General features: G+C 35.8%; 3 protein-coding genes across 3 annotated transcripts; all 3 read right to left on the bottom strand.

Moving 5' to 3' along the window:
* Positions 1–5,992: 5,992 nt before the first annotated feature.
* LOC111032738 lies at positions 5,993–8,464 on the bottom strand. Its single transcript, XM_022313175.1, has one exon. It carries the CDS (start codon positions 8,462–8,464, stop codon positions 5,993–5,995), a length of 2,472 nt encoding a protein of 823 aa, XP_022168867.1.
* Positions 8,465–16,853: 8,389 nt separating this feature from the next.
* On the bottom strand, positions 16,854–18,319 carry LOC111032737. The gene is made up of 2 exons (XM_022313174.1): positions 18,129–18,319; positions 16,854–18,039 (listed from the first exon to the last, which is right to left on the bottom strand). Exons 1-2 carry the CDS (start codon positions 18,317–18,319, stop codon positions 16,854–16,856), a joined length of 1,377 nt encoding a protein of 458 aa, XP_022168866.1.
* A 1,817-nt stretch (positions 18,320–20,136) lies between these two features.
* On the bottom strand, positions 20,137–20,874 carry LOC111032736. The gene has a single exon (XM_022313172.1). The coding sequence runs from the start codon at positions 20,806–20,808 to the stop codon at positions 20,137–20,139; it is 672 nt and encodes a 223-aa protein (XP_022168864.1). The 5' UTR covers positions 20,809–20,874.
* Between the last annotated feature and the right edge of the window lie 6,465 nt (positions 20,875–27,339).

Genomic DNA, 27,339 nt, shown 5'->3' with positions numbered 1-27,339 from the left:
AGAATACACCTTCTAAAAAATTAATGGATGTAGTGTTTTCTTGACCATTTGAGTTATCATTGTCTTCTATAAAATTAATGGATGTAGTGATTTCTTGTTCAATTAATATATCACATCTTGGCAAAGTAATCCGTTGTGTTTTGTCGTTATCAGCAAATCGTGATATAGTTAAACACTTAAAATCATTACCATCGGCCGGAAATAACATGATTGGTGAAAATGATCTCTCTCCAGATTCAGGACTGTTTTCATTTATGTCTACTGTATCAGAACTTAGGAATTGTTGATGTATGTTTCTTTCAGCCTGTATATTTGTTCCACGTTCTAAATAAGAATCACTTTTCCCAGATTTGAGTAACTTTAAATTTTCAAGCGTGGTATTTTTTGATTTTTTTGAAGAATTGAACATAAAATTATCAGTAAGAGAATTTTTTCGTTTTTTTATTTTTGTGGGCTCATTAACACTGTTTGATCTAATCCGTTTTGGTGCTGGATTCCAATCTACTTTTTCAAGTTCAGAGAATACATCTTGTTCATTTTCAATTAAAAACTTGTCGATTTTCATTCTTGTACCAGAAACACAATCAATTTTATCTTGGTTTGGCTTACTACTTTTTTCTAAAAAATTTATAGATGTAGTGTTTACTTGACTATTTGACTTATCATTATCGTCTAAAAAATTAATAGATGTTTTGTTTACTTGTTCTTGTAATTTATTTCGTCCTTCTAAATAATTAATAGATGTATCGTTTACTTGACCATTTGAGTTATCATTGTCTTCTATAAAATTAATGGATGTAGTGTTTTCTTGTTCAATTAATGTATCACATCTTGCCAAAGTAATCCGTTGTGTTTTTTCGGTATCAGCAAATCGTGATATATTTAAACACTTAAAATCATTACCATCGGCTGGAAATAACATGATTGGTGAAAATGATCTCTCTCCAGATTCAGGACTGTTTTCATTTACTTCTACTGTATCAGAACTTAGGAATTGTTGATTTAATTGTTTAGTCGTAGTTTTTATTACTTTACTAGCAGGTGACTTTGAGGGGTGTTGTGGACCTCGTTTGTGCAAATTCTGCTTCTTTTTAACGGTGGCACCATGTTTTGTTATTTTTTGTTTATTCACTGGTGTTGAATTCGACACAATTGGTGATATTTGAATAGAAGTTGATGTGATTTTATTTTTCCTCGGTTTGCCAAGACCTCTCTTGATAACTTTTGGTTCATCAGTATTTTTAGGTACTATATCAGCAACTGAATTAGTCTGAATTGGATTACCAATATTTGAAATGATTGCTGTATTATCGGTAATTTTAGTTATTTTTTTTTGTCGACCCCTTTTTCTTTTAACTTGTCCCGAAACGTTATCACATTTGTCATCAATTTGATTAATTTTACTGTTTCCTGGTGAAGCATCCATTGTAAATATCTTGCTAATATTTTCAGATTTAGATAAATTATTCAAATTATGTCCTTGTTTGCTAATTGGTACACCGGATGCAGAATCAGTTTTAGAATGGTTTGCATCTATCAATTTTATACCAGAAGATGAATTTGTTTGATTAGATGGTTTTTCAACTGGCTTTCTACTCTTTATCATTAAATCATATTTTGAGCAAGGTTCATCCATATTAGCTTATTGATAAATCCTAAAATAAATAATTATAACCAATTAGAAAACACAACATATTAATGTTATAAATCAACAATTAGTCAATCATCAGTAATAATAAAATTACTATCCATCTGTCTTGTCCTTAGAAGTAAGAACATGTGTACAGCATCATTAAACATAATTTAAAGGCAACTATTTAATTAATTAATGCCCACTTTTTTTAAACGCTTTTACTTTTTAAACTCCTCTTTTAGTTCAAAAAGATCCAAAATGTTTTGAAAATATTACCATATGATGTCTTTAAAATGCCAATATTTGACATAAATATGTGTAATGTGAATTTGTGTGAATGTCTGATTTGTAGTTAAAATCTTTTTGAAATTTTAATAATTAATACTAATTACTGGGGAACTGTTCTAAAATTTATTAGTTTCATAAAATATATGTACCTATGCTAGTATTTTATATTTTTAATTGGTATTAAAAATTAATGATGAGGTAGGTACTTGATAAAAAAAAAAAAATTAACAGTAAATATTGGTCTATGTTGATATACTACGGGAATTATTTGAAGAATATTAGATATAAAACATTTTTTTGAATACAGTACGTATGTATGTTTAAATGTCTATTATTCATTATTTATTATATAGATTTAATCAGCAAAGCCACTTTGACATAATACAATATACATGTGATTAAATGCAAACAATATTAATATCATACATGAAACTAAATAATGAGATAGTCAATGTAACAATTTATACATATTAAAAATATATATATATATATATACATACGTATGTGTATATGTTACGGGCTATGTCGTCCTGCCCGGCCAATGTAAACCACAAATTTCTTTTTTGACCAACTAATATTATTTTTTATTATTATTATAAATTGTAATCATTACCTATTTATAGTATTGATTTTTTTTTTTAGAACAATCATTTTTAATTTTATTCATGTACCATAATATTACGAATATTTTGATTGAATAACAAAAAAAAAAATTAAAAAGTATTATCATTTTATTATTACCTATTTATTTGAACAAGATTTCAAAGCATGGCACTTGGAATTACATAGTCTGCTGCTTTTCTACACTTGATTTTTAAATAGGCAGTAAGATAAGTAACAAAAATAAGTTTATATCCAGTGTTTCAAAAAATGCCTAGTTTATTGTATTTTGATACATGAATAAAATTAATAATGTTTGTTTAAAAAAAAAATCAATGCTATGAATATTTAAAAATAATAAAAAATAATATTATTTGGTTAACAAAAAATTCGTGATTTACATTGAGCGGTTTCCACATTGCCAGTAACACATATGTATATATTAGCATTTATGTCCATCGTACATGTTTCTACACGTTATATGCGGCCTATCACATACTTTTTATTGTTAAAATAGTAAAACTATGGTTGAATTACAGTATATTTGATTTAATTGTACACAAAAATAATAATTATATACAATATAAGCAAGTATAATATGTCTAGGTAAATGTATTAAAAATCAAAAAATACATCATTTTTATTATTTACATTAGGTACAATATAATTGTACGTCTCTAAAAAATCATTGAAATGTATTGTTTGTATTGTTTTGACATCACTATTGTTTCGCTAAATACGAGGCCAGCAATGTTGGTGATGTACCATGCATTGTTCTTACCATTCAAAGTTTTAAATCTCCCCATAAAATGTATAAGTGTTGTGTGTGAGCACTACTGGTAGGATCGATACAAAATTGGGAGTGGTTAACGGTTTTATGTACACGGAAAAAAATTATATTTTATAGTCAAAATAATTATGGTTACATTTACTGTATTATTGATTATTTTAACAAGACTAGCTTAGTTTCAATAACTATATTAATATAACAACATTATAAATAAATAGTATAGTTAAGCAGCCTATAATTTTGATTGGTGTTAACTATATTTTATATATTAACTAGTTTATTAAACAATTTCAAGTACATTACATGACATTAATATGACTTATTAAACAACTTTACAGTTTACATTAACATAACACGAGGCGACGACACGCACTAACTTCAGACTATCTTACTCTCCGGCATCGGATGTCGCCAGTCGCCACTCGCCGCAATACTGACTTGCTCCTCGTCCATTGCCTCTAGCCTCCTCACCGTGTGCAGTGCCGCCACCCTTAGCCTCACATATTAATTAGATAACACCCGACCATTCCTCACCATCGTTCGTCCTCGAACTGGCCAGTAGTGATCAACATGACAAGTATTTAACTTCAAGCTTTACTTACAACTAACATAATGCCACCATTGACTTAACATTCATGGCATAGTTCAATAAAAAAAAAAATTTAACATAGTATTAAATATAAAAAAACAATAACACAACTAACATGATTAACTTAACGTTCATGACATAGTTCAATTAGGAATTTTAACATAGTATTAAATAAAAGGAACAATAACACAACTTACATGATTGACTTAACATTCATGACATAGTTTAACAAAAAAAAATTAACATAGTATTAATACATTTGATAGTCTTGGAACCGCCTTGGTACCTTGACCTCCCTCCGAGTCCTTTCCTTGACCTCCTTGTCTGCCTTGTTGTCCTCTTCTGATTCATCCTCTTCCTCTTCCTCTGGTGCTATCTTCCATGACTTCAGTTGGCTCACATGCGCTGTGGTTGTAAAATGCCTTCTGGCCCCTTCTGCCAGCTGGGCTACTCGATATACATCTCCTGGTAACACCTCGGTCACTACTAGTGGTCCCTTATATTTTTCTTGCAATTTTGTAGACTCACCGGTGTGAACTGGTGTTCTGCTCTGAACTACCACCTCTCCCACAGTATACCTGATGTGGTCATGTCTGTGTTTGTCGAACCTGGCCTTAGTCTGTTCTTTTTCTTCCTCCATAGCGCCACGTATCTCTTCTCTTAACGTTTCTGGACAAGTCCAGTCTTCCGTAGTAGTAGACAGTTCCCTTAGCTTACCCAAGTCATAACGTGGTCGATAACCATGCAACAACTCAAACGGAGTTCTCCTGGTGGTTTTACTTTCGGAATTGTTTATCTGCCTTTGCACCATGGGCAATAGGTCACTCCACTCTTCAGGTTTTTCAACTTGAGTTCGCAGCATTGATGTTACTACACTGTTAACTCTTTCACACTTCCCATTGGCCTGCGGTCGCCTGGTTGAAGTTAGCCCATGCAGTATACCATTGTCTTCGCAGTACTCTGTGAAAACTCTAGAAGTGAAGCAGGTACCTCTATCTGTGATTAATCTCCTAGGCAGCCCATATTGTGACACAAATTTTTGCACCTTTGCCAATGTGCACAACGCGCTTGTATCCTCAGCTGCAAATAAACAAACAAATTTTTGTGAAATTGTCTACCAAAACCAACACATACTTGTTTCCCTTATGACAGGTTACAAAAGGACCTATGTGGTCGGCATGTACAATCTCAAATGGTCTTCTTCCAACTGGCATCGGGTGTAACAACCCAGGACGCCTCCCTCGTGGTGTCTTCATCATTAGGCACTCTAGGCACATGTGGATGTGTTGTCTTACATACCGTCGCAACCCTGGGAACCAATAGTCTTGCAGTATATGGCTTACCGTTTTATCCACAGACTGGTGCCCATTCAGGTCGTGTGCGCTTACCAGTATGCTTTTCCTCATGCTCCGTGGCATCCGGAACAGCAGTTTGTCCTTACAGCGTCTGTACAGTAATCCATTCCTAATCTCGTAGTGCCTAGTCTTACCGCTTTCATATTTGGTTCTTTCTTCTTTTGGTTTGTTCATCATGTCCATGATTTCACTGATTTCGTTGTCCGACCGTTGTGCCATCATAACTTTGTCCTCAACGGTCAGCACGTTACATACGTCCAGGTCGCTGCACAGCGTCTCCTCCACTGCACCTTCTGATTCGCGGTCAGTTTGTGGAGCTCTGGATAACGCGTCGACATGCTGCATCTTAGTTCCCGCACGGTATTTAACCTCGAACACGTACTCTTGTAGTAGGTCATACCAACGCGCTATCTGTGGATTGCTTATCCGGCACAAATTTAAATAAGTCAACGCTTGGCAATCAGTATAGATAGTAAACTGAATTCCCAACAAATAGGACCTGAGGCGCTTCACTGACCATACCATGGCCATGAGCTCTAGTTTACTGGAGTGGTAGTGCTGTTCTGCTTCTGTTAATCTCTTACTAACACAGTGAACTAGTCGCAGTTTGTCCAAAGGTGTATCCCTCTGGAACAACATACCGGCCAAGCCATATGCACACGCATCCGTGTGTAGTTCTGTCGTTTCGGCCTCGGGGTTAAACATCTTTAAAACAGGCTCTTGTGACAACACTTTCTTTAGTTGGACGAAAGCGTCCTCCTGTTTTGCTCCCATGTATATGAAGCCTCCTTCTTCGTCAGCCGAGTCAGTGGTTCCGCAAGGACAGCGTACCCTTTCACGAACCTTCTAAAAAAACTAGTCAGCCCTAGAAACCTCCGCAGTTCGTGTATATTGTTTGGTCTTGGAAAATCAGATATCGACCTTGTTTTCTCCCGACCAGGTTTAATTTCGCCCTTGGTAATTACAAAACCCAAAAATTCGATTTCTTTAGTTCCGAACATACACTTACCGGGTCTCAACGTTAGTTTGGCTTTTCTCAAGCACTTCAACACTAGCTCCAATTTGGTCAGCATATCTTCCCAGTCATTGGCCTCCAACACCCAATCATCCAAATAACTCTTGACTAATGTACTACGCAGCTCTCCCAGCACTACGTTCATCAGTCGTTGAAATTCCCCAGGTGCTCCAGCTAGGCCGAACGGTGTTCTTGTGAACTCACCCGTGTCGTCTGGTGTAATGAAGGCAGTTTTTTCTCTAGATTCCCTTGCTAGTGGCACTTGGAAATATCCATTAGCAAGGTCTAGCTGGACGAACAGCTGTCCGGTTCCGAGCAATGTAATCTGCTCATCCATGCTTGGTAGTGGAAAGTTTTGTCTCCGAGTCTGTCTGTTCAAGCGCCTATAATCAACCACTAGTCTTGACTTACCGCCTTTCTGTGATACCAGCAGCACAGGGCTCGCATATGGTGACCGCGTCTCCGTGACTATTCCGCACGATTTCCACTCAGCGATTATCTCGGCCATAGCTTTGCGTTCTGCCAATGACACCTTGTACGGTCTACAAGTCACCGGTTTGCTGCCTTCCTCTTCATCTATACGGAGCTCAGCCATTTCGGTACAGCCGAGTTCGTTTAGGTTTTTTGCAAAGGTGTCTCTGTATGAGTTAAGCAACACCAGCAACTTGTCCTTCTCCGCTCTTGTCGCTTCAGTGATTACATACTTAAAGTCTGCCTCCGTCAGCGGCTCTCTGTACAGCGACTCGTCAACTTCTGTCACATGTACCATAGCATCGGTGCTACTTGTTATATCTGAGTTTCCTGTCGACGTACTCGGACAGTTCTTATCAATCCTTTTTATGATCAGGTCGTTGCTGGTCTTGTAATATGTGACATAAGGTAGATCTAGCCAACCTCTACCTACTATCAATTCCGTGCGCTGTGCGTCGTCAGGTACTACCAATAACGTTACGGGTCCAGCTTCGACACCATCCACTGTTATACTCTCCAAAGCCCGTCCAACCGTTGTCGTGGTGGGCACGGTTACGCTACCAATTCCGTACAACGGTTGCGCGGCGTGCTCGATCACCAATCCAATTCTTTTGGCCACGCTTTGTTTTATTAGTGAGTAATGCGATCCTGTGTCTACTAGCAGACTTACTACAGCACCTCGTACGACTCCGTTCTTTAAATACCGGTGTGGGTTGTCAACTGCGACTCCCGTCGCTGTCACGTTGGTTTCTGCATTACTCCGTCCCGGACAATCTCTTTTTAAGTGACCTTTACCACTGCAACCATAGCATGTCAACTTCTCTCGACGCTGGAGACAATCGCGTCCGACATGGCCAGTCTTGTGACAATACCAGCACTCGACCTGTTCGCTACTTGGTAATTCTCCGTTCGTCGTAGCGGTCTTAGTTTCCCGTCGGTGCGGTGCTACGTACAACGGCACTTGATTCACAGTCGCCGTTGCATTTTTTTCAGGCCTTTTATACTTTTCGCTCCTTTTGTCGACCGGTTCATCTTTTCGGCTTATACCGTTACGCAAAGCATTCAAACGTTCCCACTCAAGGAGGTCTCCGAGCAACTGGTTTTCGTCTCCGTGTTTGTTGCTCAATGCGAAAATGGCCAGCTCGCGTGAATATACACCCTGCAACACGTGATCCTTTATTTCATCGAAGGACAGCTTTAATTCCCGACACATCCTTATTTTTTCGTGGAAGAAGTCTACTATATGTTCGTTCTTTTGTTGGACGCGTTTTTGCATTTGGTTCCACTTGTCGGTGACGCGCATTCCCCTCGCGAACGTGGATTTAAACTTTGACGAAAAATCGTCCCAGTTTTCAAACTCACGTCCCAGGAACCAATTTCGTGCGGCCCCTTCCAAACACGAGCGTGTGAACTGCAACCTGTAGCCGTCTGGCCAGTTATTTATTCGCGCCAATGTGTTCACAGACTCGAACCAGTCTTCCGCTTCACACGCCGTTTCTCGTCCACAGAATTCTTTTACAGTTTTGTTTAGATCCGGAACAATGCGGAATTCAGTAGTAGCACTACCAACACGACTCGGGTCGTCACTGTTCAAGAAAGCATTTTGCCTTTGGTTCTCAGTCATGACCCTCAACTGCTCACCTAGCTGTTGTACCATTGTGTACAACTCGACGTAGGTAGGTGCTACCGGTGCACTCATAGCGGAACCTTGGTCACCATTCATTTTGTATCAATAATCAGCGTAACGACACGTTATCTGTTATCATCTATCAAACGCGACAATCACGACTCTACTAACCAACTACCGCGTACCACGGCGCAGTTCACCGGTAACGATAATTATAACCTCACTTCGCGAATGTTCTACGACAATAGTACTAACGTCGAAACGTCCCAACCACGCGTTCGTCATCCGCTACTCGCTAGGACTAAAATTGATTCTGCTTTCTTTGTTTTAACGATCTCCGGCCTCCGCTGTCTATGATCTGTCACAGCAACGTCAAGGACTTATGTCATCGCACAATTCGGGCGGCACTCGCGGATACGTCTCTTTCGTTCGGTTTAGCGCGACGGCAACACGCGAACGACTTCGAAAATCCCACTTCTGATGTTGTTAACTATATTTTATATATTAACTAGTTTATTAAACAATTTCAAGTACATTACATGACATTAATATGACTTATTAAACAACTTTACAGTTTACATTAACATAACACGAGGCGACGACACGCACTAACTTCAGACTATCTTACTCTCCGGCATCGGATGTCGCCAGTCGCCACTCGCCGCAATACTGACTTGCTCCTCGTCCATTGCCTCTAGCCTCCTCACCGTGTGCAGTGCCGCCACCCTTAGCCTCACATATTAATTAGATAACATTGGTTTTACAGATTATTACAGTTGAATTATACAACTTTAAAATGTAGTTAAATTAATACTTATTTTATGTTGGCTATGATCATCCTACTTTTGTTTATAGCAGGGTCAAATATAAAAATAAGTTAAATCATATTTTTAGGTTATGAACAAATTATTATCTATGATTTGTTCCCATTGTTTGCATTTTAGTTTGCACGTGTGACTGTTGTAAATGATCACTTTGTTAATTTATCTTGATAGTTTTTATTCTTCTGTCAAAATTACGCGTTTAAACTTAATACGTGTTTGATTTTTAAGTTATGACAGGTTGTAAAAACTCAATTGACTGCAGTTTTCAGGTATGTACACTATAGTCAATAATATTCTATGCCGTATTTGTATGTAATTATCTTTCCAACCAATTCAATATAATTCATCAAAATAATTTTTATTTCTTCTAGAAAGTTATTCAACATCTTTTTTATAAATAGTCTCTTTAAATTATTTTTGGATCATGAATTTATAGAGAACTATTTAAAACTGGGGATTCTATAATCTTTTAAGTCGTTTCAAAGGTACCTACAAATGATATATTATTATTAAAATTAAAATTGTAATGTTCTATTTTTTTAATATAATATTTTCTAGTTTGTTATCATATTTTTTATAACCAATTTAAATTTGTTTTGTAGAAGAAGGGATTGATAAAATTGCATTTTTAATCTAACTAAAAACATGGTTTTTACACTCATTCCTGAGATTGGCCCTCAATCAAAATTGATCGCATTATTACAAACTCTTAAACATGAAATTCAAAAAGAAAAAGTAGGTACCTACAAAAGTTTAAAATAATTGTGTTCAGGTTACTACAATGTTTTTAATTTTATAGATATTGTCTATTCAGATTTCTTTTAAAAGCATATCTTTAACCTATTCATTCTTTAATAGTTATAAATAGGGAACGGATTTTATTGTAATAAAAAAATCAAAATATGTTCATAAATATGTACTTATTTTTATTGAAATATGTAAAAAAAAAATCAAAATATGTAATAACCGCTTAACAGAAAAAATAAGTACCAAAAGTAAGTATAAAAATGTTATCTCTTATATAATTAATAATTATTAAAACAATGCGAAACTACATATTCTCTAAGATTTAAAAACGTAAAATGGCGGCGATTTGGTCGTAAAATGTTCGTATTGACTGTATGAACGTTACACATCAACTGACGTAATGATAGTTAATAACCCCGATTTTTCACAACATTTACAGTATAAAACTTTCCCATCACTTTGAAATGTTTCATTCGGAAATTCTTTTAAATATGCGGCTCCCTTATTATTGATTGAACTTACAACTTTAGGTATTTTAAACAATTTTATAAAAAAAACAACAACATTTCGATGTAGATATGAAGAAAAAAACGATGCAAATGATTACTCCCGCCAAAACAGTAACTAGACATATACTGAAGACTGAAGACCGTAACATTCATTAAACATGTTACCTACCCACTTCACACTTGTCCACAGTGTATAATACGATAGCAGTGTATTAAGTACGTAAGTCCATTTAGACTATAAATATAGCTGTCACATATATAACTATAAATTATTGTTAGATTAAACATAAAAATAGTCAAAGTAACTAATTTTTTTTCCTGTGATATGTATCTTTTAGTGTCTAATGACTCTAATGTCTTGAATGCTATCCATTCATCCGAGTGTATTTCTGTACCAATTTCAATTTCATTTTGAATTAAGTGTAATTAGCAATTAGCATTTTCCGATTATTGGTGGACCCAAGTTTTAGTATATATTATATCATTAATATAGAAGTAATATCGTTAAAATAAAGCCAAATCGTTGAGAATAGTCAAATTGTCGAGAATGACCATAGGTAGGCAGTATGTATGTGATGGACCGGCATCAGAAACATATGTGGTAGATGGCAAGTATGCGGTAGACCGCATACCTATGACATGCAGAAACGGGCGGCAGACCTCATACGACAAGAATACTAAATTTTCAAAATGATTTATCTGCTGTACATTCATTGATTGGTACCGAGTGTTCCTAGTTAATGTAATGTAATATTGCAATGCATGTGTTAAATTTGAATTCAATGATATACAATATAATAAATCAATGCATACGAAATAAATATATTTTAAATTGGGTATCGTTTTATGCTGACGCTTATGTCCTACTGATTTTGGAGCAAATGATATGTGATTTTCACACCTTTGTCGTTTATGTTTTAGTCACCACGAATAATATTTTTTATCAAAAATTAATTTTGTCAAAAACTTCCCGTTTTTCCTCCAATTTTTAATCCAAAATATCAAAATTAAAGCATTTTTTTCCTTTAACATTAGGAGATAACAAACACAAAAAATGTAATACTTAAAAAAACATTGTAAAATCATCGATCTACTTGATCAAATAATAAAAATAATAAAATATTCTATACGATAATAAAATGAAATATCATTGTTGTCCTCGTTATCTAAAAATTACGAATGACATGTTAATAACATTTTAAATGGAGAGGACGCTACATGAACAAGTGCTATATACCTACCAAATTAAAGGTCCCCACACATACTGCAGCGGTAGCGGTGGCAGAAACGATGAAATGAAGCCGAAAACAATTTTACCGCCACCGCGGTGGCACTACCAAAACAAATGAATTTGTGCCAAATTTCAGCGCCACCGCTGCTTACACTCAGCAGATCACGTTTAGCTACTTAAATTTTATAAATTAAAGTGAATCGAACTATTCTGAAACTTGATGGTAAGAAACATTATTTGTGTTTACATGAGCGTTTTTCCACGATTTTTCACTTTTGAAGTGAGTAATGAGGATTTTTAATTTACTATATACCTGTTATATACTCAAAATTAGCTAAATTACTGTGATTGATAAGCTCATCATTAGGGTAGGTAATAAACATTTTTTGTAACCTATTTGTTTGTTAACATAATATGCATATTTATATCTACGAGGATCCTTGCATTCATATGTATTATTTAAATACTGGCATTCACCCTTAAAATTATTTAGGATAACTAGTTCATTGGGTAGGTAGATATCATATTATCGACCAGTGGCAAAAAAAGGAAAAATACGATTATATTTAATATTATGTTTATTTCATTGAAATCTGAAATATGGTGAATTTTTAAAAACCAGAAAGTTTTAATTGAATGATTTAATTTTGAGGTAGGCTAGGTAAAATTGTTGCGCACTTGCGTTTATGCCACTATGGTAGGGTTGCCATACGTCCCGGTACACCGGGACATGTCACCAGTTCATGACTTCGGTCCCGGTCGTCCCACTAGACCCTACAAAAGTCCCGGTTATGTGTAAATAATATTAGTACCAATAATTATATTAAATTATGTTTCTATAAAAATTATATTTGTATTCTAAAACCATGAATTTCACGTTGAATTTCATACGTATGCTATGGGAAAACCAGAGCTATTGAAACAGGTGAAAAAGTCAGAAAAATATAATATTTCAAAATAAATAAATAATATTTCGTTAATCAAATGTATCTTCTAATTTAATGTCTTTCATAATTCAATACTATTATTATTTTATTCTATATATTATATATATATTCATTACACTGTGTTCTAAATTTTAATATTAAAAAAAAAAAGGTTCAAATTATTTTTGTAAATGTCCCGGTCAGTACTTGAACTTTTATGGCAACCCTACACTATGGTAGCGTACTACTACCTATACTCTGTTCGTCGAGAGCCCAGGACCGTTCCGTGCATACGACTAACGGGAATACAGGCCCTCCGTCAAATATGCCCTCTCTACGACTAAAACTATTTTGTATACGTAGTGAGTTCAAATAAACGTTTTTGTCGGCCGTTATAATAATATGCTAGATATTATACCAATGATAATAATATAATAATATTCTATTATAAAGTACATACAACACGTTTATTTAATTTATTTTATTAATTTATTTTATTTTATTACTTAAGGTGTTAGATGTTTACCCATGTCCATGTGTTTGTTGTCTCCGTCTTACCAACTTACGACATAACAAATTTTAGTTCTCTAGTTTGAATAGCGTGCCGTTAGTTTTGATATTAGAGTGAATTTGGTATTATCAAACTTTTAGGTAAGAATATTATGTATGCTTTAACGTCGGCGGATTTTCGATATTTTCATTTTAAAGCGAGATACGAGTATGTGAAATAAGTATAACACAAATCAAAAACGCTCATACCTCGCTTGACTTTTTAAATATCCAAAAGTCCACCGACGCTTAAGCATAGATAATGTTCTTACCTAAGACTTTGATAATAGTTCAATTCTCTCTAATATCAAAACTAACTGCACACTATTGAAACTAGTGAACGAAAATGTTGTATGTCGTAAGTTGGTAGGACGGAGACAACAAACACGTGGGTAGCATACCCATAACTCATAAGTATACCCGTGCGCCGGAGACCAGAATTGCGCAGCGCACGAAAATTCGTTGACCCCGCCTCTTTTACTCGTAACGGCAACAGGCCACCTGGCGACCGCCAGCTACTCAGAATTCGGGGTTAGGTTAGGTTGTATCAGGAGACAACAAACACGTGGGTAGCATACGCATAAGTAAACCCATGCGCCGGAGAACAGAATTGCGCAGCGCACGAAAATTCGTCGACCCCGCCTTTTACTCGTAACGACAACAGGCCACCTGGCGACCGCTAGCATCTCAGAATTTGGGGTTAGGTTAGGTTGCGTCAGGAGACAACAAATGTATGGGTGCTCTTAAAAATTATACCTAGTGAAATAAATATGAATAATGATATAATCTAATTTATTTATTTATACCTAAAATTGATATAAGCTAATGAGGAATTAGACTTGTGACAGAGGTGGGAGTCGTCGTTTATAAGAGGGAAGTCGAGGGCCCGCATTTGATACATATATCCAAAACCGTAGCTAGAAAAATATTTAGGTAGGGGGGGTTTGAGTATAAATATGTTATGTTATATAATAAAATATGAAAATCAAGACCTTAGCCAGAAATTTCGGGAGGGTTTGAGCCCTGAAACGCCGCTTCCCTGGCTACGGCCTTGCATATATCCAGTATCGGCCAAATCGTGTGAAAATACATTAATTGATTTATTGCCTTATTGTTGTCATTTTGCGAGCTTAAGTATTATCTATAATACCTATAAACGATGACTATTTTATGTTAAGTATTTTGTACTTACCTGATTTAAAAAGCGCATCCCACGTGGCAAGAGACCAATATGAAATAACGCAGTGTAGATAATTTATTATTTTTGTAATTTGTAGAAAGTCGGTTCACTTGTGTTTATTCCACGATTCGCTGCAGCCACTAAACGTCAAAACTGTTTGCTGTCAATAATTTTGGATTTTGGCATGAAACTGTTGACGCCATTATCAGTTGATGCGTAAATGAATCGAGGAGAGACCATTGGTGCGCGCCGGACGAAACCTCGTCGATCCCCACCACTTTTACTCGTAACGGCTGCGCGCGTCCTTGCTATAGTCGAGTGAATGAAAAGTGGCCGCTGATGCCCACGCGCCTAGCGGTGAATTTTTATCATTGTACCCCAAAATTATGGAAAAAAGCGCTCGTATTTTGAATAATTAATCATAATGCAATTACGTCTTTACGTGATCCACTTTGAGAATCCACTGCTTATCGAAAAAATAAAATTTTCCTATCATATTGCCAACGACCACTTTTCATTCACCCGACTATAGTTGCGACCTCTAGCTGCTCTGAATTCACGCTTTGCATACTGTTTTACTGTGTCATATTTTTTTGTAGTGATTCCAAATTCCAATTGATATGTTTCGTGTTATTTTTTAAATAATTAATAAAAATAATGTGTTGTATGTACTTTATAATGGAATATTATTATCATTGGTATAATACGTAGCATATTAATATAATTTATAACGGCTGACAATATCGTTCATGTGAACTCGAGGCAGTGGAGGTCAAACTGGGGAGGGGAGGGGATAGATCCCCCTATTTTTTTCTTTAATATTTATAACAATTACATTTATGTATATTGTACTATTTTTACTATTATGTTAATGTATTACATTTTGTTTTAATTTTTTCCCAAAATAACGCTTATAGGCGTATATTATTATTATCTAGATTCTGGACTCGTTTAGGAACAAGGCTAATATTATTATTAATATTTATTAATTAGTTGCTTATACAAAATACGCGGATATTACCCAGCTCGGTGATCATGAATATTCAATAACAACATACTCCTCCCCTGACCAGCCCATCAGCTAAAACGTATTAATACAATAATATGTAGCTATGTCATTATAGTTGGCCAATTCATCGATTATTATTACATTTGTCACAATATTTTGTTACACAGACCACAGTGTTTTCGTACTCGTCACTCGTGTCTCGTACTGTCATACTGTGTCACGCGTGATATAATATACTGTCTGCAAGTCTGCTGTAAATTGTAATAGAAATTGTCTATAGTCTATTTTATAATGTCTAATAAAAGAAAAATTACTACCTATTTTACTTGCTCTACTACCAAACACTTGTACTCGGATGAAAAAAATAGTAATATCTCCAAGATCATTACTGTTTGAACGAAAAATAACAGCAATTGTTTATTAGTATAATATATTTTAAACGTTCTGAATGAACACACTTTACGAAAAATTAAGGTACATTTACAAAAAACGTGATAGGCCCGTAATAGGGCACTGCTGATCACGGCACTGGGCGGACTAATGACACGACGGGGGCCCTGGGCGCACTATCGATACAACGGGAGAGAGGGCCTTGTCGGACGGTGTGGTATTGCACCATAGGGTAAGTGTACCGATCGATGCAATGCCAGAATAACTCCGACTATTGCAACATTTGACCGCTCCACAAACCGTCCGAGAAGGTATGGGGAGTTCGTCCTTCCTAATCGTGCAAGACTGCCCGGGTGGGCCTTGCTACGAGTTCGGAAAGACGAAGAATGATACAAATGGTAGTGTCGTTAGGCCTTTTATACCTGGTTCATCGGCGATTACATCGGGTCGGTCCCGTGTTCTGTGACAGAATTTAAGAGCCTAGACCGGGTGAATCAGTGATTACACCGGACCGGTCTCGTGTTCTGTGACAGAAAGCGCGAAACCCCCATAGTGCAATGAACGCACAAATACAATAAATATAATAACATGCATTAAATAGTATACAAAAATAAAATAAGATAATATTATTATAATGAGGGTCATGCATATAAACAATTATAATAATACTAGCTAATCCCGTGTACTTCGTTATCCGTTAAATGTACCAAATATATACGACTCAAACTTATATAAATAATATATAATATAATAAATACAATATATGTATAAATAATTACATTAATTTTTCTAGCTTTATAAAAATAAAAAAAATAATATTATTGTTGATAAATAATTAATATAATAAATTTATAAGACTTCTGAGTATATGAAGTTTTTTGTTTTATCTCCTGTTGAAATTAATATCATAATATGATTCGGGTCCCCAGTTCGAGAAAATGCCACGTATTTGTCCATGTGAAAAGCACTCTGTATGAAGATCTATGCCAATGTACTTGAATGTTTGACCTTGCGCTTTGTTTATCGTAATGGCAAAAGAAACTTTAACCGGGAATTGAAGCCGTTTGAAAGAAAACGGCAAGTCTGAGGGAATCATGGGAATTCTTGGAATAAATGCAATTTAGGGGAACAGTTTAACAGCTGGGTGAACAAAAGATCCGGTGGCAATATCCACTATTGCAACCCGGGTTATTCTGTCTGAACCTGGATGAAGTTGACGAGTTCTTCCCACTGACCATTGTAGTGGATGTGTGGCTTCTCGAATAAGAACGAGATCGCTAACATTTAACTGTTTCCTATTTGAGCACCATTTTGAACGAACCTGAAGTATAGTGAGATATTCATTCTTCCAGCGAGACCAGAAGTGACGATGAATATCTGATATAAGACGCCAACGAGTCAGTTTTGATAGCGGTACATTGTCTAAGTTGGGGTCTGGAAGAGACGTAGATGGTTCCAGAGTTAAGAAGTGGTGTGAAGTTGGTGTGAGAGCGTCGAAATTTGATACGTCATTGCTTAAGGCACATAGTGGCCGCGAGTTTAGCGTAGCTTCAACTTGGGTTAAAAGTGTCATAAACTCTTCAGCCGTTAACTTATGGAGTCCAATAAAGCGAAAAATAAGTGACTTTGTGGATTTCACTCGGGCTTCCCATAATCCCCCAAAATGAGGAGCCGAAGGAGGGTTGAAATGCCATTTTATGCTGGATGCGGCCAGATGGGCACGTACGCGAGTTTGGAATGATTGTGAGTTAGTTAACGTTTGTATTGGGTTCAACAGGCGTGATGCTCCAACAAAGTTCGTACCGTTATCGCTGTGGATTTCATTCACTGGACCGCGACGATATGTGAAACGTGTTAAAGCCAATAGGAATGTTTCTGTTGACAAATCAGAACTCAATTCTAAGTGAACCGCTTTCGTATTTGTGCAGACAAACATACATATATAGGCCAACTTTGAACTTGACTTTCGTCCTACATGACTCTTTAAAGTGATTGGTCCAGTGATGGTGAAGGGTTTAATTTGTTGGACGCGGTACTTAGTAAGCGCAGCCATTTTTGGTTGAACGGATTGTGGCCTTGTACGGAAACATGCAAGACAATGCCTCAAACGTGAACGGATTACTTTCCGGGATGACTGGATCCAAAACGTACGTTGTAAGTGAGTTTGGAGAGCAGACGGACCGGGGTGTTTCAATTTGCAATGGTGGTGGTCAATGAGCAGATCTGTCAATCGATTATGTGACGGTAGGAGGAGCGGATGTTTCTGCTTATACGGAAATTCGGCATTCTGAAGGCAACCGCCCACTCTGAGAAATCCAGCGTGATCAATAAATAGGTTCAATTTACGAAGTGGTTAGGTAAATGTTTCGTAAGTAGTACGATTTCGTCCTGGTACACGGATTTTTGTACAGAAAATATGAGAGCAGACAAGGCGTGATGTATTTCATCCGCGTTCAGAACTGATGTGGTTTGTTGTTCCGGTTCTTTAACATTTCTGACGCTTAAACAGTATGCAATAATTCGAACAATTTTGTCTAGCGACGAAAAACGATCTAGTAATTTTGTAGCGGAAGAACTTACGGTCATGAATACATCAACAGATTTTCTAACCTCAATATCAATCAGGCACTGTATCGCTGGCATCTTGAGGAACGTCGAGAAAAGCTGGCCATTGATCTGGAGGTTTTAATAAGAAAGGTGGGCCAGTCCACCATAGTGAATGATTTATGAGAGCTGACGGATATAATCCACGAGATGCACAGTCAGCGGGATTGCTGAGAGTTGGAACGTGTCTCCAAATAGATGGAGATGTCAACTCTTGTGTTTGACTTGTACGATTTGCAACAAAAGTCGTCCAACGATGTGGTGACGATCGAATCCAAGCAAGGGCTGTGGTAGAGTCAGTCCATGCATTTAGTTTTCGATGTGTAGACGATCTTGAAACGTTGAGACGGTGTAACGAAGAAGTTGTGCTGCAAGAACGGCTCCACATAGTTCCAAACGGGGAATGGTAACATGTTTTAGAGGTGCGACTCTGGTCTTGCCTGTAACAATATGGCAACGTACTGAAGTCGCAGTTTCGACACGGAGATAGACTGATGCTGCGTATCCCTTTTGAGAACTATCCGAAAAGGCATGCAGCTGGACTGAGATAGCACAATCTTCAGTAATGTGACGAGGAATGACAAGCGTGTTAACTAAATGAAGTTCCGACTGATACCTCTTCCATAGCGTGGAAAGGTCGGATGGTAAGGAGCGTCCCATTTTATTCCAGAAATCCACATACACTGCATAAAGTGCTTGATCCAGAATGTAGTTGGCGAGAGTAACCCTAATGGGTCAAACGTTCGAGCAAGGTCCAACAGTACTGATCTTTTGGGAGGGTCTTTTGACGAGGGTTGAGTGTAAAACGAAAAAATGTCTGCAAATGGATCTCATTTCAATCCTAAAACATTGAACTCAGCATGATCAGCCGAATTGAATAACAACGACGGGGACATAGCACGCGCCTCACATGGGACTTCTTGAATGATGTTTGTGTTGTTACTAGCCCATTTGCGTAATTCAAACTTGGCAAGTCCACATAGATTGATTACTTGGTTTTGGCACTCAAGAGCAGTTTCTTCCCTCAATAGCAGTTTCTTTTTCGTATTCGCACCAGTAATGATATCATCAACAAAAGTGTCATGTAACAGCACTTCAGCAGCTAATGGAAATCTTTGACCATCCACCGTGGCTAACTCTCGAGCAGTTCGAAGAGCTTGGTATGGAGCTGCAGATGTACCATAAGTGACTGTACATAATCGATACTCCTCAATAGGTGAATCTACGGTGACTTGCCAAAGAATCCTTAGATAATTTCGATCAGGAGGATCCACGATAATCTGACTGTACATCTGTTTTATGTCGGCCATAAACAGATATTTCCATAGTCGAGCGCGTAATAGAACCACTTGGGTGTCAGGTTGTAATTTGGGACCTGTATACAAAAGATCATTTAGAGGTGTTCCCGTAGTTTTTCGTGCAAAGGCATTAAAAACAACACGCAATTTTGGAGTTAGACTATCTGGCCAAAGCACACAATGATGAGGAATATAATAATTATACGGAACATCTTTATCTTCGGCAGGAATGAGTTCCATGTGGTTATTTGATACATAATCTTGCATAAACTCAACATATTGTTGGCGAAGATGTTGATCTCGACTAAGTCTGATCTCCAACGATCTGTATCTGTGAAGAGCCATGGTTCTTGAATCGCCTAATAAGGGGAGTGGTGACTTGAGGGGAAGTTTAACCATTAATCGTCCTGATTCAAGGCGTGTTGTAGTCTGTTGATAGAATTTCTCTGCAGTAGAGTCATCTATACTGAGGTGATGAGTGGTTTGCAATTCTTCAAGTTCCTAAAATTTCTTTATAGTGTTGTCGAGGTTTTCAAAGACAGATATGCAGAATGAATTGAGTGAACTCGAAGAAGAGAATTTTCCGACAGACCTTTTTACTGCCTTCCCACGACTCAAAACAGTTGCCATTCGAACGACCCCGTCAGCTCCAGCCTGCACACGTACTACGCGACCAAGAGACCATGACAAAGGAGTTATGTTGTCTTCCTTAATTAGTACCAAAGTACCAACGCTTAAATTTGGACCTTTTTTTGACAACCATTTTTTTTTTGTCTGTAGCTGGGATAAGTATTCGTCACTCCAACGTTTCCAAAGACACTGCGTAAGTCGAGTCACGCGCTGCCATCCCTTCAAGCGGTTATCAGGTACCGACGATAAGTCAGGTTCAGGTACCGAACACATAGGTTCACCAATAAGGAAATGAGCTGGTGTTAATGGTGTCGCGTCCATAGGATCGGAGGAAAGAAGAGTGAGAGGGCGATAATTTAAGACAGCTTCTATCTTTATTAAGATGGTATTTAATTCCTCATATGTCAAATGAGATTCGCCTAATACCCGGAATGGGTGAGTTTTTATAGATTTTACAGAAGCCTCCCATAACCCACCAAAATGAGGCGATCGGGGGGGAATAAAATGCCAATTAATACCTTCTTTTGCTAACGCATTATACATTTTATCCAAATGAATCGCTGACTGAAACAAACATTTAAGCTCTAAAAGTTTTTTATTGGCCCCGACGAAATTAGTGGCATTGTCACTATATATATCAAAGCATATGCCACGACGACCAATAAATCTTTTTAATGCATTCAAAAATGCATCACTGGTCAGATCACTTTCTAGTTCTATGTGGACAGCACGAGTACTAAAACAAACGAAGACTCAAATGTAGCCCTTAGTCCCTGCTGCTCTTTTTCTTAAACTGGTTTTGATTGTGATTGGACCGGTGAAATCCACCCCGCATTTTTTAAAAGCTCGACATGGTTCTAGGCGCTCCGCTGGAAAATTTCCCATTATGGGTTCCACTATAATAGGTTGGAGTCTAAAATATTTAATGCATTTATGGAAAATATGTTTTGCAGTATTTCGACCGCCTATTATCCAATACTTCAATCTTGTATTGGCTAACATGGCTTGAGGACCGGCGAGCATCAGTTTTTCATGTTCATTTTGAAATATTAAATTTGTAATAGCTCTATTTTGAGGTATTAAAATAGGATTACGCTGAAATTGGTCCAAATATACAGCGTTTTGTAATCGACCACCGACTCTCATAATTCCGTTTTCTATAAAAGGTTACAAATTTCTCAATTTACTGTTGTTTGGTAGAATAGAATTATTTATTAAACTAGTTATTTCACTTGCCCAGTAGTATGATTGTGTTAATTTTATAACGGCAATTTCAGCTGTTCGTAGCTCTTCGAGTTGAATGGGACCCATGATTTCAAGTTTTTTGACACGGATTTTAATAAAACGCAAACAATAGGAAAACACTCATAATAATTTATGCCACGATGAATAATTTTTAATTAAGTTTTCATTTACAGGTTCTATCAATAAAGTGATTTTTCTTTTGCTGCCGGTATTATACCGGCGTTAACGTTGATCTTTGATTTTGGCCAGTTTTCGGAATTATCGGCGAGCTAATGAGGGCCCTCCCACCATAAATCATTATTTATTATTTGATCGGCACTGCAACCGCGAGATATTAAATCGGCTGGATTATCGTGAGTGCTCACGTGGTTCCATTCATTTAACCTGGTCATATCCTGTATTTCACTTACTCGGTGAGCCACGAAAGTTTTCCACTTTGACGACGGGGAAGTGATCCAAGCTAATGTTATAGACGAGTCCGTCCAAAACTATTTATTTTTGATGTTTAATTTTAATTTCAGTTAGACTTTATTTGCTACGCGCTCGAGTATTACGGCAGCGCATAGCTCAAGGCGAGGTAGGGATATTATTTTTAACGGTGCTATTTTGGATTTTGTGCAAATAAGTTTGGTGACGTATACATTTTTAATTCGAACAACGAATGTATAAACATGCCCCATATGCTAATAAGCTAGCGTCGGCAAAACCATGTAGTTGTATTTCATAGTCAGTTTCGGTACCAAGATGTCTAGGTATTTCTAATTGACGTAAATAATTTAAAGAACTTACATAACTTTTCCATTCTTTTTGAACTTCGATGGGTACAGGTTTATCCCAATCACATTGCAATTGCCATAATGTTTGCATTAATATTTTTGCGCGTATTACTATAGAACTAACGAGTCCTAGTGGATCGAATAATGACGCGATTTGTGATAATATATTTCTTTTGGTAACTGGTAGATCGTTGATCGTTGATCGTTGTTATTTCAATCTTGTGTTTAAAAACATCGCGTTCCGGACACCATAGTAATCCTAAAATTTTAGTCATTTTATTTTTTATCTCCATTATGGTCGTTGATTTATTTCCTATACTTGGCATATCGGCGAGTAGCTCAGAACTATTTGACATCCATTTTCTTAGTGGAAAACCACCCCGGAGCATAACTTCGTTTAACGAATTACGTAACCTTAATGCGTTATCTTTGGTGTCCGAACCACCCAAATAATCGTCTATGTAAAAATCGGATTTAATGACGTTGCAGGAAATCAGGAAACATGTTGTATTCTTTTTCGGCTAACTTAGCTAAACACCCGGTCGCCAAAAATGAAGCTGGAACAGTCCCGTACGTTACCGTGTTCAACTTATAGGTACGCAGTGGTTCTTCAGGACTTGCACGCCAAATAATTTTTTGATAACTACGCTGCTGCGGATCCACCCATATTTGGCGATACATTTTTGATACGTCTGCGGAAAACGCGAATTTATATTTTCTAAAACGAGCCAAAATAGTTATCAATTCCTCCTGTATAGTAGGACCCTTTAACAACACAAAGTTCAAACTAAATCCAATGTCCATTTTGCATGATGCATCAAATACCACGCGCAGTCTAGTAGTATTACTATTTGTATTTATCACGGCATGGTGCGGTAAAAAATAGTCATTTACGCCGATTTCTTTTTTTTGTTTTCCAAGACGATTTCCATACGATTTAACACAATATATTCCTCCGTAAGTTTAATATATTCTAGTTTTAATATAGTGTTGAATTTAAATCTCTTTTCCAATAAAAAAAACGTCGTAGCGCAGCCGGGTAAGAATTGCCTATTCCTTTTATTTCGGTTTTAAATGGTAATTTTACCGTTCAAGTCTTGGCGAACTGTTTGATTAAAATACGATTGACAAGCCTTTTCCTCCATTGTATAATTATTTTTATCTCTTGATACCGTTTCTAAGCTCCAACTTATTAAATTGAATTTTTAAACAATAAGAACTTCTCACGTATTTTTGATAACGAAACATAATAACGATGTTGCCCTGTAAATGTTGTTCTCTGTAGTGTGAAAATTTGGTTGCTTAGCAAGAACTACAGTCTGAGTTGTTCTATCCTACGCTTGACATTTTTTTGCTAACTGAAAACACAGATAATCTTCTTAGGTACCTACCTTTAAGTTTAGTAAAAGGTCACTCTATACCAATACAAAACTGGAATTTGCTGAACACATATTTTTCTTTTTGACGTTTCCAATTATTGGGTCCACAATATTATAGTCAAAGGTGATAAGATATAACATGATTAAAGATTGTCGTATGATAGGATTGTTCCGTGTTCTAAAATTTTGAACTTCCAAATACTGTATAACGAGCCACGCCGCGAACAGTACGGTCGCGTTTTATGGTCACGGAACACTTAGTTAAAAAATATTTATTTTTCCGGGCGGTATTTACAAACCCATTTTTGTACCTGTATATTTTCCTGGGCGGAATTTACCAAAGGCCTGTTTTTACCTGTTCATTTCGGGCGAAATTTACACTCTACCGTTTTTCGGTAAATATCTTTAAGTTTAGTAATAGGTCTATTATTAAACATCTATACAAAACTGGAATTTTTCACATATTTTTCTATGTCGTACGTTTGTAATACAGAAACAATGCACATGATCTTAATAATCAATATAATTGCAAGTAAATGCTAAATAAACATAAATAATATAGCCATTTCCTAAGAGATTTTATTTCTTGAACCATTGTCTATATAATGTTTTTATTTCTTTGAATGATTTTGTTGTAAAAATCGAATACCAGTAGGTTTTAAATACTGCGATGAATAGTACCTACGTAACTCATTAAAATCAAATTCGAAATTTTTCTATGGATAGGTATCTAGATTTTAACGTGCCCATAATATACATGCAGACTTATCTACACGCATGGCGCATAGACAATACTACACGTATCGTAAGCATAATTTAAGTTTTTAATGGAGGTAGGAAAAAGTTTTGAATATATCCCAGCTCAAATAGGTAACCTAAACAAAAATTTTGTGAACGCGGCTTTTACTCCGGCCCCTCCTCCAACCTTTTAACGTTACAGCGATTACATATTAGCAGGGCCCGGAACTTGATGCATTTGCATCTTTTTTTTAATGCTTACATTCAAGGCTCATCTTTATAGAAATTTGATTCATGGAATATAGAGTTTAATGGCGCAATTTTTATTTTGCATTTTTTGCATTTTTAGGGAATTTTATGCTTTTCGGTCAATATTTAGTGTTTTTAGTGCATTTTATTCATTTTTGTACTTTTTTTATATATATTCGCATTTTTCTCGTTGAAAGTTACATTTTATTGTAAAACATTCAATTTGCATTAGCTTGTCGTTTATTGACGTTTAATCTCTTTATCATTTGTTGTCGTGATCTACGATTATTTAATAAACTGTTGTGAATGTGAAAGACGGACGTGTTTATTTTATTGATTATCGACTGCTGTGACCGACTCTTCAATTTATATATTTAATTTATTTATTTTACAAAAATGCCTAAATACAAAGTGTCAGAAAACACTCGATTGAATTCGTTTGTAAATCATTTTGGCAGAGAAGTTTTTTCAGCCGATGGGACTGTATTATTTTAAAAAATTTGCGAGGTAAAAGTGGCGGCTGACAAAAAATTTACCGTCGAGCAGCATATTAATAAACACATTAATGGAGTTGAACTGAAAAAGATACAACAAGAACAAAGTACGAGTAAGATTCAAAGCTTAACCTAACCGAACCATCTAAGAAATCTTCTTTTAATCATGATCTGTGTCATGCATTATTATCCGCAAATATTCCAATGCAAAAATTACAGAACGAAACGTTTAAACATTTTCTTGAGAAGTATACGAATAAAATAATTCCCGATGAGTCCACTTTGAGGAAAGGATATGTTTTTCAGTGCTATATAGACACTATTGCGAAAATTAGATCTTAAGTAGAAAATAAGAAAATTTGGGTAACTTTAGATGAAACTACGGACACTGAAGGGCTCTATATGTAGCGAATGTTGTTGTGGGAACTCTTGAGTTGAATGGCTGCGGGAAACATTTCCTAATAAATACAGAAGTCCTATAAAAGGTAAATTATAGTACAATTTCAAAACTGTTCGATAGATCCCTTCAAATTATCTGGCCCAATGCTATTAAACATGATCATGTATTGTTTTTATTGAGTGATGCTGCCCTTTATATGGTCAAAGCAGGTAAAGCCATTAAAGTATTTTATTCGAAGATGGAACATGTAACATGCTTGGTTCATGCTTTACATAGGGTGGTGGAAGAAATCAGAAAAATTTCCCAATAGTTGATCAACTAATTTCCAACTACAAAAAAATATTTTTGAAAGCTCCTTCGAGAGTTCAAATTTTTAAAGAGCATGCTCCTAATATTCCATTACCCCCACAACCTGTGCTAACTAGGTGGGGAACATGGTTAACGGCAGTCTTTTATTATTTTGAACATTTTGATACAATTAAAAATATAATCATAAAACTGGACAAAAATGATTCTACTTCCATTGAAAGAGTAATTGATTTGTTCGCCGATCCAGGTTTAGAATTAAATTTAGTTTATATCAATTCAAACTTTGGATCGCTACCAAATTCAGTCAAACGATTAGAATCGTCAAAAATATGCCTTGCCAATGCTATACTAGTTGTAGAAGAAGAAAAAAATAAAATTCAATTAGCACGAAATATAGTTGGGAGCGAAATTCAACATAAATTTAAAACTGTTTTAGAAAAAAAAAATAGTGGTTATAAACAATACAGATTATTTCAAAAACATTGGAAGGACAAGAAGTGACAAAAGAAGGATTGCCAGAAGATTTGAATACAGATGATATCACTTTTTTCCAACATGCGCCAATCACATCTGTGGAAGTTGAAAGAAGTTTTTCAACCTACAAAACTTCACTATCGGACAATCGCCGATCTTTTTTATTTGAAAATATTAAACACACTTTAATCGTTCAGTGTAATAATTATAAATTTATAAGGACCATTATGTAACATTATCATTTTGTAAAACGATGTTTTTTAATATTTATGTAATAATTTTTATTTTTTAAATTATAATAATAATAGTTATTATTTTTTAAAGAAATTTTTGGTATTTTTGTGGTCATTATTTTAATTCATTTGTTGATGTTTATTAGTCATTTTAACATTTTTTTTTAGTGCATTTTTTTAAAGATTTTTAGGTCATCAAGTTCCGGGCCTTAATAATTACATATTGACACAACATTTTACCAAAAATGTGAAAAATAATGGTGTAATTGCTCTTTATAACTATAAGTTACATCAACATTTTCTATTTTTCTATATACTTGTTATCTACCTCCTTCACCTGGCTACATATTGAAATTGTGTACATTTTTAGATAAATATCAACTTCTTATATTAACTTCAGGTAATGCAAATATGCAATCATCAAATTTGTTTATTTTGTTGTTTCGTTAATTGGTTGACAATGTGAAAAGTTATCTCACATTCATTAAAATGTATTCTTTATCCTTTAACATTTATCAAAATTATATTATCTGTGCAGTTGTCAGTTGTATGTATTTGCTCAAAATCATATTATATTCCTATAGAATTATTCATCATTGAATTTAAACCTATCATGCTGAATAGTTTAAAGTTCAAATGTTGTAAAAATTACAAACATTTATAAATTATTTTGTTGTTAAAAATCAGATTCAAAACATGCATTATTTTACTATAAATAGTGGCGGAAGTTGTCACAAATCTAATTGGTCTTCAAAGGTAAAAATGTGACAACGACAC

The sequence above is a fragment of the Myzus persicae genome, unplaced genomic scaffold (assembly GCF_001856785.1).
Source record: "Myzus persicae strain clone G006 unplaced genomic scaffold, MPER_G0061.0, whole genome shotgun sequence".
Lineage (NCBI taxonomy): Eukaryota > Metazoa > Arthropoda > Insecta > Hemiptera > Aphididae > Myzus > Myzus persicae.
This window is presented reverse-complemented; position numbering and strand designations above follow the sequence as displayed.

Coding starts and splice junctions, on each gene's coding strand:
- LOC111032738 (XM_022313175.1), bottom strand. CDS start 8,464: ATGAATGGTGACCAAGGTTCCGCTATGAGTGCACCGGTAGCACCTACC.
- LOC111032737 (XM_022313174.1), bottom strand. CDS start 18,319: ATGACCGTAAGTTCTTCCGCTACAAAATTACTAGATCGTTTTTCGTCG. Junction 18,040..18,128: donor TTTTCTGTACAAAAATCCGT/GTACCAGGACGA, acceptor TGGATTTCTCAG/AGTGGGCGGTTGCCTTCAGA.
- LOC111032736 (XM_022313172.1), bottom strand. CDS start 20,808: ATGTATAATGCGTTAGCAAAAGAAGGTATTAATTGGCATTTTATTCCC.